The 13,844-nt window shown below is 43.1% G+C and overlaps 1 protein-coding gene across 1 annotated transcript in view; it reads left to right on the forward strand.

Moving 5' to 3' along the window:
- Positions 1–85: 85 nt before the first annotated feature.
- LOC138812397 (vomeronasal type-1 receptor 1-like) overlaps positions 86–13,844 on the forward strand; it is a 42,246-nt gene continuing 28,487 nt past the window's right edge. The window contains exons 1-5 of the mRNA XM_070000350.1: positions 86–125; positions 2,915–3,126; positions 4,002–4,073; positions 12,260–12,394; positions 12,668–12,790. Coding sequence (XP_069856451.1) covers positions 86–125; positions 2,915–3,126; positions 4,002–4,073; positions 12,260–12,394; positions 12,668–12,790 — 582 coding nt within the window. The remainder of the gene's footprint in view (positions 126–2,914; positions 3,127–4,001; positions 4,074–12,259; positions 12,395–12,667; positions 12,791–13,844) is intronic.

Below are 13,844 nucleotides of genomic sequence, written 5' to 3' on the forward strand. Positions count from 1 at the left end.
AAGGCGCCGGAAGTCCCTCCCTAAATAGAGCAGAAACGCAGGACGCTGACCATTCATTGGTTCAACGTATTTGACTTTTGGCGCAATGCATTCTGGATATTGTAGTTCTTACGCGACTCCACCCGGTACCTGGCACAAAGGCGCCCAGTAGGGAAGGCTTTAGGTGTGAGTGTATATCCGTGTGTGTGTGTGTGTGTGTGTGTGTGTGTGTGTGTGTGTGTGTGTGTGTGTCTGTGTCTGTGTCTGTGTCTGTGTGTCTGTGTCTGTGTGCGCTAGACCTGGGCCTTAACCTCAGGGCCTGGGCAATGTTCCTGAGGTTTTTCCTCTGGTGCTCTGCCACTTGAACCACAGCTCCACGTTCAGTTTTTGGTGGACTTTTCCTGCCCCAGATGGCCTTGAGCCTGTATCCTCAGATCTCCTAGCTAGGATTATAGGCGTGAGCAACCAGCCCCACCCCTTCCCTTCCTCCTCCCCCCTTCTTCTACTTGGGAGATCATGGGACCTGCACACTGTCCCTGAGCCTCTCTGTGCTCAAACCAGCACTCTTCCACTTCCAACTTGTTCTGAGTAGTTTTTGGAGATAAGAGTCTCACAGAAGCCGGAAGTGGCACTGTGGGTCAAGTGGTAGAGCACTCGATTTGAGCTGAAGAGCTGAGGGACAGCGCCCAGGCCCTAATTTCAGGCTCCACAACAAACAAAAAGAGTCTCACAGACTTTTCTGGGCAGTCTGGCTAAAAACTGCAATCCGCAGATGTCAGACTCCTGAGTAGCTAGGATTACAGGTGTGAGCCACAGGCACCGTGTGTGTGTGTGTGTGTGTGTGTATGTGCGTGTGTGTGTACATGTATCTTAAGCACACAAACGTTTTAACATAGTGCTTCGCTGAGGAAGGATATTACATCGTGGAAACAAAAGAAGAAAAACCCTAAAAATTCACCAAAGCCATTTGCTTAGTTCCATGCTCTTCTAAAACAATAGATTTCCTTTTCCTCTACTCATTTCTAATGAGATTATCTTCAAAAGTTTCCCTGTATTCTCTGGACTTCGCTTACCATGGGTCACATCTGTTGGAAATGGTCGTAGAAGTTCAGTGGTGTTCATCAGTATCCACAATTCTCCAGTGTTTATCATAGAAAAGCTCTGTTCCCCATGCACACAGTTCACCACACTTCCAGGTAACATAATGAGCATGCCCACAAGAAGATGAGATCACTCAGTCCTGAGCCTTTATCATCGGGCTCCAAGGCTGAACACACATGCTGTGACCACTGCTTCTGCCCCTCTGTCCTGACAGCCAATTCCTACAGGGTAAGCAGCTATTCTTCTCAGGCAAGTGACAGTAGTAAATGTAACTCATCAAGAAAATGCAGAAGTAACTTCCCTGTAAAATGTGTGTGCTGTGTGGGGTTAGAATGAGGCATACATCTTGTATTTCAGGAAAAATATTTGGTGAGAGTCACAAGCCTTTCTCCAGTCTTGGTTAGCAGTCTTGGTGCAGCTCCACATCCCTTCGTATTCTGGAGACCACACAGCTTAGTGCGCTCAGGGGTACAGCATTCTCTGCTGAAATGATCTAATACACCTCCATATATATTTTTATTTTTGCCAGTTCTGGAGCTTGAACTCAGGGCCTAAGCACTATTCCTGAGCTTCTCTTTTGACCAAGGTTGTGCTCCACCACTTGAACCACAGTGCCGCTTCTGGCCCTTTCTCAGTAGTGTATTGGAGATAGGTGTCTCAGGGACATTTTCTGGCCAGGCTGGCTTCTAAGTGAGATTCTCTCCTCCCATCCTCCAAATGATAAGGATTACAGGCATCTGTCACCAACAACTGGCTTCTTTGGATTTCTTAATTATTTGAAATTGCTAGAGTAAATTCAGATTATACTTGTTTGCTGATACACCAGTAAGATGTTTCTTTTATAAACTGAAGTTTGTAGCCGGGCGCTGGTGGCTCACGCCTGTAATCCTAGCTACTCAGGAGGCTGAGATCTGAGGATCGCGGTTCAAAGCCAGCCCGGGCAGGAAAGACCGTGAGACTCTTATCTCCAATAAACCACCAGAAAACCAGAAGTGGCGCTGTAGCTCAAGTGGTAGAGCACTCGCCTTGAGCTGAAGAGCTGAGGGACAGCGCCCAAGCCCAGAGTTCAAGCCCCACGACTGACAAAAAAAAAAAAAAAAAAAAAAAAAATAAACTGAAGTTTGTGCACTACTTGTGTTTTCTTCTCAGTCTACCATATGTCTCTGCCGCTATTTAATTCTGGTATGAATGTAATAAGTCATAGTGCTTTTCAAAATCAAGTTTTACTTTTTTTTTTTTTTTTTACAAAATTTTAACTTTTTGTCTAAGATAATCTCCTTTATTATAAGAAATAGTGTTGCTTGTCGGGCTCAGGAATGTAAACCCAGCTATTCAGGAGGATGAATTCTAAGGATCCAGGTTCAAAGCCAGCCTAGCTGAAAAGTCCATGAGGCTCTTATTGCCAATTAATCACAAAAAAGCCAGAAGTGGAGCTGTGACTCAACATGGAAGAGTACTAGCCTTGAGCAAAAGGAGCTCAGGAACAAAACCGAGGCCGCCCTACTGGCAAAAATAGAGAAAGAAAAGAAATGATGTTCCTTATAAACAAAATGTTGGTTATGTCTCATCATTCTGTCAAGTGTTTGTATGTATCACTAATCATGCTATTAATTAAAATAATGTTTCATGGAATTCTTTTCTTTTTTCCTGTCAGTTATCCTGGCCTAGGCCTAGATATCAGGGTGTAGGCCTGAGCCACAGCATCTGATGGGGCCATTTCTGCCTGGACTGGCTTCAAACTGCGATCCTCATGCATCTAGCTTGGCTAACATGTTCATACTTGTTTAATTTTCATGCCATTTTTTGTGTCACAATAAAATCCATTATTTCCTAGATATGAAAGAGATGACCGAAGCCGACACTGAAATGGGAGTTGCCTTCCTCATTCAGACTGCAGCTGGGGTACTGGGGAACTCATATTTCCTTTGTTTTTACAGCTACACCCTCCTCACTGGACAGAAGGTGAGGCCCAGAGACCCCATCCTCTGCCATCTGGTCTTTGCCAACAACTTGGTTGTTTTATCCAGGGGAATCCCTCAGACAATGGTAGGATTTGGATGGAAGTATTTTCTGGATGATGCAGGATATAAAGTTGTTTTGTATTTCCATAGAGTAGCCAGAGGGGTTTCTCTTCATGCCACCTGCCTTCTGAGTGGCTTCCAGGTCTCAAAGCTTTGCACTAGAAATGCTTGCTGGAAGATCACTACTAGATTCCCCAACTGCTTTGGATGCTGTGGTTCCCTTTTCTGGATCTTGCAGCACCTGGTAAATGTTTCTGTGTCTCTGAGAGTGATTGGCCCAAGACACAAACAAAATGTCACTCTACACATGCATTATAGTTACTGCTCCCCAGGAGCAGCCCCACCAAAACCATTTGTACGTTTATCACAGATGGTCTTATTCTCTTCCATTGATGTTATATACTTGGTTTACATGATGTGGGCCAGTGGCTCCGTGGTCCTTGTCCTGCACAGACACAGCAGAGGGTCCAGCACATTCACAGCCACATTCCCTCCCAAAGAACTGACCACTAGGCCTGGGCCATGCACAACATCCTGACCCTGGTGAGCATGTTTGTCTTCTTCTACTGCTTATCTGCCATTTTCACTCTTTGTGTTGATCTAAATACGAAACTAGACCTGTGGCTGGAGGACATGTCTGTGTTCCTGGGTGTGTGTTTCTCAGTCCTGAACCCCTTTGTGCTCATCAGCAGTGACACTTGTATCACTCAGGTGTTTCGTTCCTGCACTGAATAAAAGATTTTCATGATTTGCTTAAACATTCTATTTTACAGTTGGTTCATAGTTTTGTTTTTGCAGCAGTGGCATTTACACACTAGCTCTGCACTGCTAGGGCAGGGGCTGTACTACTAGAGACCTGCTCTAGTCCTTTTTCACTTTGGTTATTATTTTTTTTTCCAGGTCTGGTCGTGGGGCCTGAATTCTGGCCTGGGCGCTGTCCCTCAGCTCTTCAGCTCAAGGCTAGCACTCTACCACTTGTGAGCCACATTGCCACTTCTGGCTTTTTCCCCCCTGTTTATGTGGTGCTGAGGAATCGAACTCAGGGCCTCATGCATGCAAGGTAAGTGTTCTACCACTGAGCTACCTTCCCAGCCCCACTTTGGTTATTTTTGAGCTATATTCTTGCTTTATACCCAGGTCAGCCTGCACCCTCATATTCCTATTGGGTGTTTCCTTAAGTATCTGGGATGATAGATATGAACGTAGATGCTGAGATCTTATTGTTTAGATAGAGTCTTAGGAGTTGTTTTGCCCAGGCTGACCTATCACTACAACCATCCCAATCTCAGCCTCAGACTTGGCTGGTATGTCTGATGTACACCACCATACCCAGCTAGTATTGGAGGGGGAATCTTTTGAACTGTTTTCCTAGGCTGGCTTTGGATCTGAATCCTCCTGATTCAACCTTGCATGTGTGAGCCACTGCATACACCTGGGATCAATCTTTGAGTAATATTATTATTATTATTAGTTGTGGGTCTTGAACTCTGGGCCTGGACACTTTCCCAGAGCTCTTTTGCTCAAGGCTAGCACTCTACCATTTTGGCCCACAGCGCCACTTCAGATCTTTTCTGAGTAGTTTATTGGAGAGAGGAGTGTCATGGACTTTCTTGCCAGGCTGGCTTTGAATTGCAATCTTCATATCTCAGCCTCCGGAGTAGCTGGGATTCCAGGCGTGAGCCACCAGAGCTTGGCATAATTTTTATCTTATTTTTTATATTTTATTTATTTTTTCTTGTGAAAATACCATACAGAGGGGTTACAATTACACGGGAATCTTTAAAATTATTGAATGAGTGTATAATAGAAAGTGTTATGTAACAATCTGTGTGAAACTGACAAAGCAGACTTTGGGAGTATCTCAGAGGTGAAGTTCCTACCTATGCAAGACCTCAAGTTTGTTGCCTGAACTTCAAATAAAATAAAGTTATAGAAAATTTCAATGTAGTTAATGCAGTCTAATGATCTTTTGCTGTTAGTTCACTAAACAAATATTGCATGAGGTACAATTGCTAATTCACAGTAAGTGAGATTCCAGAAGATGAATGTTTTCACCCTATTATGCAGGAATTACACGCCATTTTTCTTCATTACCTCATGAATTGTGCTGAGTAAGTGTAAGGAGTGGAAGTATTAAACTTGGAAATAAAATTCAATATTTACCACAAAATCAAGTGTTATTACTTGTTGGTTTGTCACATACGTACCTGAAAACATATTACCTTTAAACACATTTAGATCCAGCATCTTCAGGTAAGAAGAGTATTCTAGAAAGGTCTTTCCTGTTGACCATGGGGATTTCAGGGATCTGAAGACATCTACCATGTTTGACCTGCACCAGGAGACATGGTGTCAGGTCAAGCAGTAAAACTGCTGGTTCCTAAATATAACCCGGATCAGTCCAGAATTCCATCCTGTCCTAAAATTATGGCAGACTCAGTGTGAGGCCTAGCTTCATGCACAATATCAGCAGTCAGGGGCTGGGAAGGTGGCTCAGTGGTAGAGTGCTTGCCTTGCATGCATGAGGCCCTGGGTTCGATTCCTCAGCACCACGTAAGCAAAAAGAAAAAAGCCGGAAGTGGTGCTGTGGCTCAAGTGGTAGAGCGCTAGCCTTGAGCTGAAGAGCTGAGGGACAGTGCCCAGGCCCAGAGTTCAGGCCCCACAACCGGTCCCCCCCCCCCCAAAAAAAAAAACAATATCAGCAGTCATCCTAAAGATGTTTTAGTCAATGTTCAAGTAAAATATACACTGCATTTGACAAAGTTTCACAAGTTTAGTTTCATTAAATTACTATAATCTGCTACTAGAATATATTTCATTTCATTGTGGTGATTCAAATATAGGTAAACAACTGTGTGTGATAGTGTTTGTGTTTGTGTCTGTAGGATTGTCTGTTGAGAGGCTTTATACTACAGATGCAATCTCTTCTTTAGTTATTCAGATTTCCACTATTTCTTGGTTCAGTTTTTCTTTTCTTGTTCCTTTTTTTCCCTGGTCCTGGGGCTTGAACTGAGGTCCTGGGTGTTATCCCTGAGCATTTCTGGATCAAGGCTAGTGCTCTACCACTTGAACCATAGCACCGCCACTTCCGGTCTTTTCTGAGTACTTTGTTGGAGATAAGAATCTTGTGGATTTCTTGTCCTAGCTGTCTTCCAACAGCAATCTTCAGATCCCAGTCTCCTGAGTAGCTCTGATTATAGGTGTGAGGCAACAGTGTCTGCTTTCTTGAGTAAATTTTGACAGGATTAGTGTTCCTAGAAACTAACATTCCTAATTATATGTGATTGTTAGAATCCACTCTGTGTGTGTGTGTGTGTGTGTGTGTGTGTGTGTGTGTGTGTGTGTGTGTGTGTGTTTGTGTTTGTGTGTACTCATCTGTCTGTCTGTCTTTCTTTTTCTGCAGGTACCAGGACATGAATTCAGGGCCTCTGGTAGTTTAAACTGCTTACTCTGCTGGTCTTCTACCATGACTCCGGCCTTGGACTTTGTTCCTGTCTTTTATTCTGCTTTTTTGTTGTGCCATTCCAGGGGGTTGAACTCAGGTCCTGGGTGCTGTCCCTGAGCTTTTGTGCTCAAAGCTAGCTCTTTACCATCTGAGCCTCAGCTTCACTACCAGCTTTTCTGTGGTTATTTTGAAGTAAGAGTCTCACAGGTTTTTCTGCCTGGTCTGGCTGCAAACATTGATCCTCAGACCTCAGTTTTCATGTAGCTAAGATTACAGACATGAGCCACCTGTGCCTGACTTGCAGGCTATTTTGGAGATGGAGTCTTGTGGACTTTTGTGTTTTTTATGGTTTTAAACTGTGATCCTCCTAATCTCAGCCTCCTGAGGAGCTAGGATCATAGGCCTGAGCCACCTTTCCTGGCTCTGTTTTGCATTTCCACAGGTCAGGAATCATGTGTATACTTCCATTTCTGGTTCAGTAATTTGAATCTTCTGGTTGTTCCTTTACCAGTCTATTAAAAGTTTTGTGCAATTTGTTGATCTTTTCAAACACCGAACATTGGGGTTCACTGCTTTTCTTTGTCTCTCTGTTTTTTTGGTATGTCAGCCATGGGGCTTGCTAAGGTCCTGGGCGCTGTCCCTGAGCTTTTTATCTCAAGGCGAGTGCTCTACCACTTGAGCCAAATGCTACTTCCTGTTTTCTGGTGGTTCATTGGAGATAAGAGTCTCACAGACTTTCCTGCCTGGGCTGGCTTTGAACTGAAATCCTCAGACAGCCTCTTGAGTATCTAGAATTTCAGGCATGAGCCACCACTGCCCAGCTCACTGTCTTTTCTATTGCTCTTTTTATAGCTTGCAATTCATAGTTATGCTCTTCTTCTTTCCTTTCATATTGTGTTTACCTTGATATTATTTTCTTGTTCTGTAAGGCATGATGACAGGTGGAGACTTTTGGGTCTTTCCCTTTTGTAAGTTCAGGATCGAAGTTTCCCTCTCCTCACAGACCTAGTTTCTATTTTTCTATACAGATGCCCTTAGATTTAGGTGATATGGCCATGCTGTGTTCAGAGGAAGAGTGGTAGTCAGGGTTTCTATAGTCTCTATCTCTGAAGGTCAAAATTGCTGGAATAAGTGAGCATGTGGAAAGTTTATGCAGATCATGTGGAAACATTGAAAAGACTTGTAAAACATATCTTGGAGCCTTGATAATTTAAACATCGTTAACAACCACATAGTACATGGTACTTCCACTTGGGAAATTGTCTTTTATTTTTTTTCCACCAGCCTGTCCTGAAGATTGATCTCAGCCCCTGGCCAATAGTCCTGAGCCTCTTTGTGCTCATGGTTAGTGCTCAACCACTTGAGCCACAGTGCACTTACAGCTTTTTATTTTTATTTTTATTTTTTTTATTGTGAAAATACTGTAGCACTTATAGCTTTGTCTGAGTAGTTTTTTGTTTTGTTTTATCAGTCCAGGGACTTGAACTTTGGGCGTGGGCTCTTCACCTCAAGGCTTGCAACTCTACCACTTGAGCCAAGTACCACTTCTGGTTTTCTAGTGGTTTATTGGAGATAATACTCTCATGGACTTTCTTCCCTGGGTTGGCTTTGAACCTTGATCCTCAGATTTTAACCTTCTGAGTAGCTAGGATTAAAGGTATAATCCATCAGTGCCCAGCTTGATTGAGTACTTCTTTTTAGAGATAAGAGTATCAGACTATTTTTCTTGGGCTGGCTTCAAACTACAGTCCTCAGAGCTAAGCTCCAGAGTAGCTAGGATTATAGGTGTAAGCCACCAATGCCCAGTGTTTTATTCTTTTTTTTGTTTTGTTTTGTTTTTTTGTTTTTTGTTTTGTTTTTTGCCGGTCATGGGGCCTGAACTCTGGGTCTGGGTGCTGTCCCTCAGCTCTTCAGCTCAAGGCTAGTGCTCTACCACTGGAGCCACAGCGCCACTTCCGGCTTTTTCTGTTATGTAGTGCTGAGGAATCAAACCCAGGGCCTCATGCTGGCAAGGCATGCACTCTACTGCTGAGCTACCTTCCCAGCCCCTCTTTATTTATTTATTTTTTTAACAGAGTGGTTTTCTAAAAAAGAAATCACACCTTGGAGAGAAAAGGAAAAAAATAAGCTTAAAATTTCTCTGCTTACACAATAGATTTCCATTTCTTCTATTCACTTCCAATGAGATCGTCTTCAAAAGTTTCCCTGGACTTCCCTAACCATGGGTCACATCTGTTGGAAATGGTCGTGGAAGTTCAGTGGTGCTCATCAGTATCAACAATTCTCCAGTGTTTGTGACAGGAAAGCTCTGTTCCCCCTCTCCCCCACACACAGTGTTACCACCCTTCAAGGTGACATTCTGAACATGTCCACAGAGGAGATGAGATCACACAGTCCTGAGCCTTTATCATGGGGCTCCAAGGCTGAGCACACATGCTGTGACCATGGCCTCTGCTCCTCTGTCCTGACAGCCAATTCCTACTGGGTAAGCAGCTATTCTTCTCAGGCAAGTGACAGTAGTAAATGTAACTCATCAAGAAAATGCAGAAGTAACTTCTGCACCCGTCTTGCATTTTAGGAGAAATGTTTGGCTAGAGTCACAGGTCTGTCTCCTGCCTCAGTTAGCAGTCTTGATGCAGCTCCACATTTCTTGGTATCCTGAAGACCACACAGCTTTGTGGGCTCAGGGTTAGAACATTCTCTGCTGAAATGATCTGATATATCTGTGAACTTTGTTGTCATGAGTAATGTCTCAATGTGATTTCTCATTTCATTAAAATAATGACACATTACTTGAAGAAAAACATTGTAAGAGATTGTGAAAAGGAATATTTTGTGAGATGACAAATCATGATATGAATGGAAGAAGCTAGTCAATGTTAATTTTAAATGCTTTGACTTGTCAATCATATGCCAGCCATTTTCCTCAGTGTTTTCTCTCTCCCTCTGCTTTTCTTTTCCCTTGCACTTACTTAAGGAGATTCTTTTTTCTTTTGTCAGTCATGGGACTTGAACTCAGGGCGTGGACATTGTCCCTGAGCTTTTTTGCTCAAGCCTAGTGCTCTAACATTTGAGCCACTGGACCACTTCCAGTGTTGCTGGTGGTTACTGGGAGGTAAGAGTTTCCTGAACTTTCCTGTCCTGGTTGGCTTCAAACCTCAATCCTCACATCTCAGTATTCTGAGTTGCTAAGATTACAGCCATGAGTCTAGGGCACCTATCTTAGGACATTCTTCTTCAAATGAAATCTTTTAAAGAGAAACTCTATTTCATGGGCAAATTTATCTATGTACATGACCAGAGGGGCTTAATATATGCTTTTATGCATGGTGAAGAACTTTTTAGGATCAGAAAGATGGAGAGCCCTAGTTGTCCATGAGTCACCAAAGAGTATGGAACATTAAGACTTGTGGATTTGTCTGCTCAGGCTGGCTTCAGACTGTAATCTTCAGCTGTCAGGCTCCTGATTGTCTAGGATTACACGCATCAGTCACCAGAACCTGGCTTCTTTGGATTTCTTTTCTGAGATTTTAGAGTAAATTCAGATTGTACTTCTTTGCTAATAAACTAACAAGATCCACCTTTTAGAAATTTAAGTTCATGCAATTTTTGTGTTTCCTTCTCCACGTACAGTATGTCTGTTGTTTTTAATAATGATATAGATACATTAAGCTCTTATCTGCTTCTTTCTATGTTTCTTATAATTGTTGTATTACAAAATTTTGGCTGTTTTTAATCTAAGATATTCTCCTTTATTATAAGAAAGAATTCTCCTCCTCTGGCTCATGCCTATAATCTAGCTACATAGTTAGCTGAGTTCTGAGGATCCAGTTGAAAGCCAGCCCAGACAGAAAATTCCATGAGATTCTTATTTCCAATTCACCATCAGAAAACCACAGTGGAGCTGTAGTTGAAAGTGGGAGAGAAAAATGAGCTCAGATTTGACACTCAGACCCCACCACTGGAGGGGAAAAAAAAGAGAAAAAAATGTTCCTAATACACAAGATGTTAGTTGATGCCTCACCATTCTATGAAGTATTTGTGTATATTAGTAATCATGCTATTAATTCAAATAAAATTTCATGTAATTCTTTTTTTCTTGGTTATGGGGCTTGAACTTATGGCCTGGGCACTGCCCAAAGAGTCTTTGTTTGCAAGGCTAGGTCCCTACCATGTTAGTCATGCCTGCACTTCTGGCTTCTCATTAGTTTAATGCATTGTATGGGAACTAAGTTGTGATAAACAGAGGAACCAAATTTTGAAAAGTCGAATGCTGATGGCCACAAATGGACTCTTGTCCCAAAGACCTACAGCCCCTTGAATATACTTAACAATGTTAGAAAACTGAGTTGAGAGAGAAGGATAGACTTAACAATGTTAGAAAACTGAGTTGAGAGAGAAGGATAGGAAAGACACAACTAAGAAAACAATACTAACAAACCAGATCAACTCCAATGCTGAGCTGACCTGGGATACCATGGTTCCCTGCGGAGAGCCAGGAGACATGAGGCTGGGCTTATTCACACTTTGGCTGGTTTAGTCCTATATAGGGTCAGGTTCATGGGGCAGTGTCACAGGGAGCACCAGAATCTCTGAAGTTCAAGGCACAGGACTGACTGACAGGTCCAGTAATGTATTGTCCAAGTCCTGCCACTGCCTCCAAGGAATTCAGGCCTTCCCATCACTTGTCCCCTGTGTGTGGGACTTCACTTTCTCCCATCATGAAGACAAGATGGTGCCATGTAACCTAATTCCCTACCATTCCCCACGTGGCCAAGATGGTGCTGGTTATACACAATACCCTTATTTCACATGGTGATCAGAGTCTCACAGAGCTATTGCATGAGCTGACTTGAACTGTGATCATCTGATCTCAGCTTCCTGAGTCACTGTGATTACTCGTACCTGCCTTGCTAGCATTCTTTTTTTTTTTTTTTTTTTTTTTTAAGGCCATGGGGCTTGACCTAAGGTCTGGGTGCTCAATGAGCTTTTTCACTCAAGGCTAGTGCTTGATCACTTGGAGTCATAGCACCATTTTCAGTTTTGGAGTGGTTAATTGGAGATAAGTGTACTGGTGATAAGTGGTGAATTGGAGATAAAGCCATCCCAGGGATGGCTTTGAACTGCAATCCTCAGATCTTCAATTGTGATCTTCATATCTCAGCCCTCTAAGTAGATAGGATAAGACACAGCAGTCACCAGCACTCAGCTAGCTGTAATATTTATAGTTGTATTTTTTTCTGTCAGTCTTGGTGCTTGAATTCTGGGACTGGGTGCTATCCCTGTGCTCCTTAGCTCAAGGCGAGTGCTCTACTGCTTGAGGCACATTGCCACTTGCAGCTTTCTAGTGATTTACTGGAGATAAGAATCTCACCGACTTTCTTGCCTGGGCTGGCTCTGAGCTGAGATCCTCATATCTCAGCCTTCTGAATAGCTAGGATGACAGACGTGAGCCACCTCGCCCTGTAAGTTGTTTTTCATGTTAGTTTGTGTCTCACAAAAAAATCAATTATTTCCTAGATGTTTAAGTGATGACCCTTGTTGACATGAAAATGGGGATTGCCTTCCTCACTCAGACTGCAGCAGGGATCCTGAGGAACTCCTGTCTCCTTTGTTTTTACAACTACACCCTCCTCACTGGACAGAAGGTGAGGCCCACAGACCCCATCCTCTACCATCTGGCCTTTGTCAACAACTTGGTTGTTTTATTCAGAAAGATCCCTCACAGGATGGCAGTTTTGGATGGAAGTACTTTCTGGATGATGCTGAATGTAAATTTGTTTTGTATTTCTGCAGAGTAGCCAGAGGGGTTTCTCTTAATGCCACCTGCCTTCTGAGTGGCTTCCAGGTCTCAAAGCTTTGCACTAGAAATGCTTGGTGGAAGATCACTATTAGATTCCCCAAGGGCTTTGGATGCTGTGGTTCCCCTTTCTGGATCCTGCAGCTCCTGATCAATCTTCCTGTACCTCTGAGAGTGATTGGCCCAAGACACAAACAAAATGTTATTCTGCACATGCTTTATAGATAGTGTGGCATAGGCCCAACAGAACCCTTTGCAACATTATTACATGTCGCCTTATTCATTTCCATTGATGTTATATGCTTGGTTTTCATGATGTAGACCAGTGGCTCTGTGGTCTTTGTCAGGCACAAACAGAAGCAGAGGGTCCAGCTCATTCACAGCTGCATTCACTTCCGAAGACCTCACCTTGAGGCCAGGGCCTCCCACACCATCCTGACCTTGGTAAGCATGTTCTTCTCCTTCTACTGCCTCTCTGCCATTTTCACTCTTTGTGTTGGTCTAAATATGAAGCCGGACCTGTGGCTGTGGACACGTCTGTGGTCCTATGTGTGTGTTTTCTCAGTCCTGAGCCCCTTTGTGCCCATCAGCAGAGACACTCATATCACCCAGATGTTTTATTTTTGCCCTAAAAGAATATTATCAAGCTGAGCAAGGATACCTCACATGTGTGTGTAATCCTAGTTTCTTAGTAGAGTGCGATCTGAGGATCACAGTTCAAAGCCAGCCAAGGCAGCAGAGTCCAGGACACTCATCTCCAATGAATCACCAGAAAACTGGAAGTGGCACTGTGGCTCACGTGGTAGATTGCTAGCCTTGATCTGAAGAGCTCAGGTACATTGTCCAGATCCAGACTTCAAGACCCATGACTGATAAGGAAAAAAAAATCATAAAATGGTCAATTCGATTATTCAGCTTTTATACTTGGTTTCATAGTTGTGTCTTTGCAGCACTGGAATTTAGACTCTATGCTGTGTTCTCACTAGCCTGGGGCTCTACTGCTAGAGACATGCTCTAGTTCTTGTTCACTCTGGTTCTTGTTAAGATATAGCCTTGTTTTTACCCACATCAGCCCACATTGTAATACTCCTCTAATGTGTTTCTTCAAGTATCCAGGATGAGAGATGCAAACCTAGATGCTAAGAGTTTTTTGGTTGAGCTAATGTCTTAGGAAATCTTATTGCCCAGATTTACCTATCACTGCAACCATCTCAATCTTAGCCTCACACCAGGATGTCATGGCAGGTGCACACCACCTAGTACTTGAGATGGGGTCTTACTGTTTACCTGGGTTGACCTTGAACCTGAATCCTCCTAATTCAACCTTACAAGCTGTGCAACTGCATACATATTGGATCAATGTTTTGTTTAAATTATTATTATTAGCATTAGTAGTAGCAGTAGTATAATCATTATTTGTGAGTTATTGGGTTTGGACTCAGGGACTGAGTGCTATCCCTAAGCTCCTTTGCTCAAGGCTGGCACGCTACTCTTTTGA

The sequence above is a fragment of the Dipodomys merriami genome, unplaced genomic scaffold, assembly GCF_024711535.1.
Source record: "Dipodomys merriami isolate MVZ:Mamm:240054 unplaced genomic scaffold, mDipMer1.0.p SCAF_57, whole genome shotgun sequence".
NCBI lineage: Eukaryota > Metazoa > Chordata > Mammalia > Rodentia > Heteromyidae > Dipodomys > Dipodomys merriami.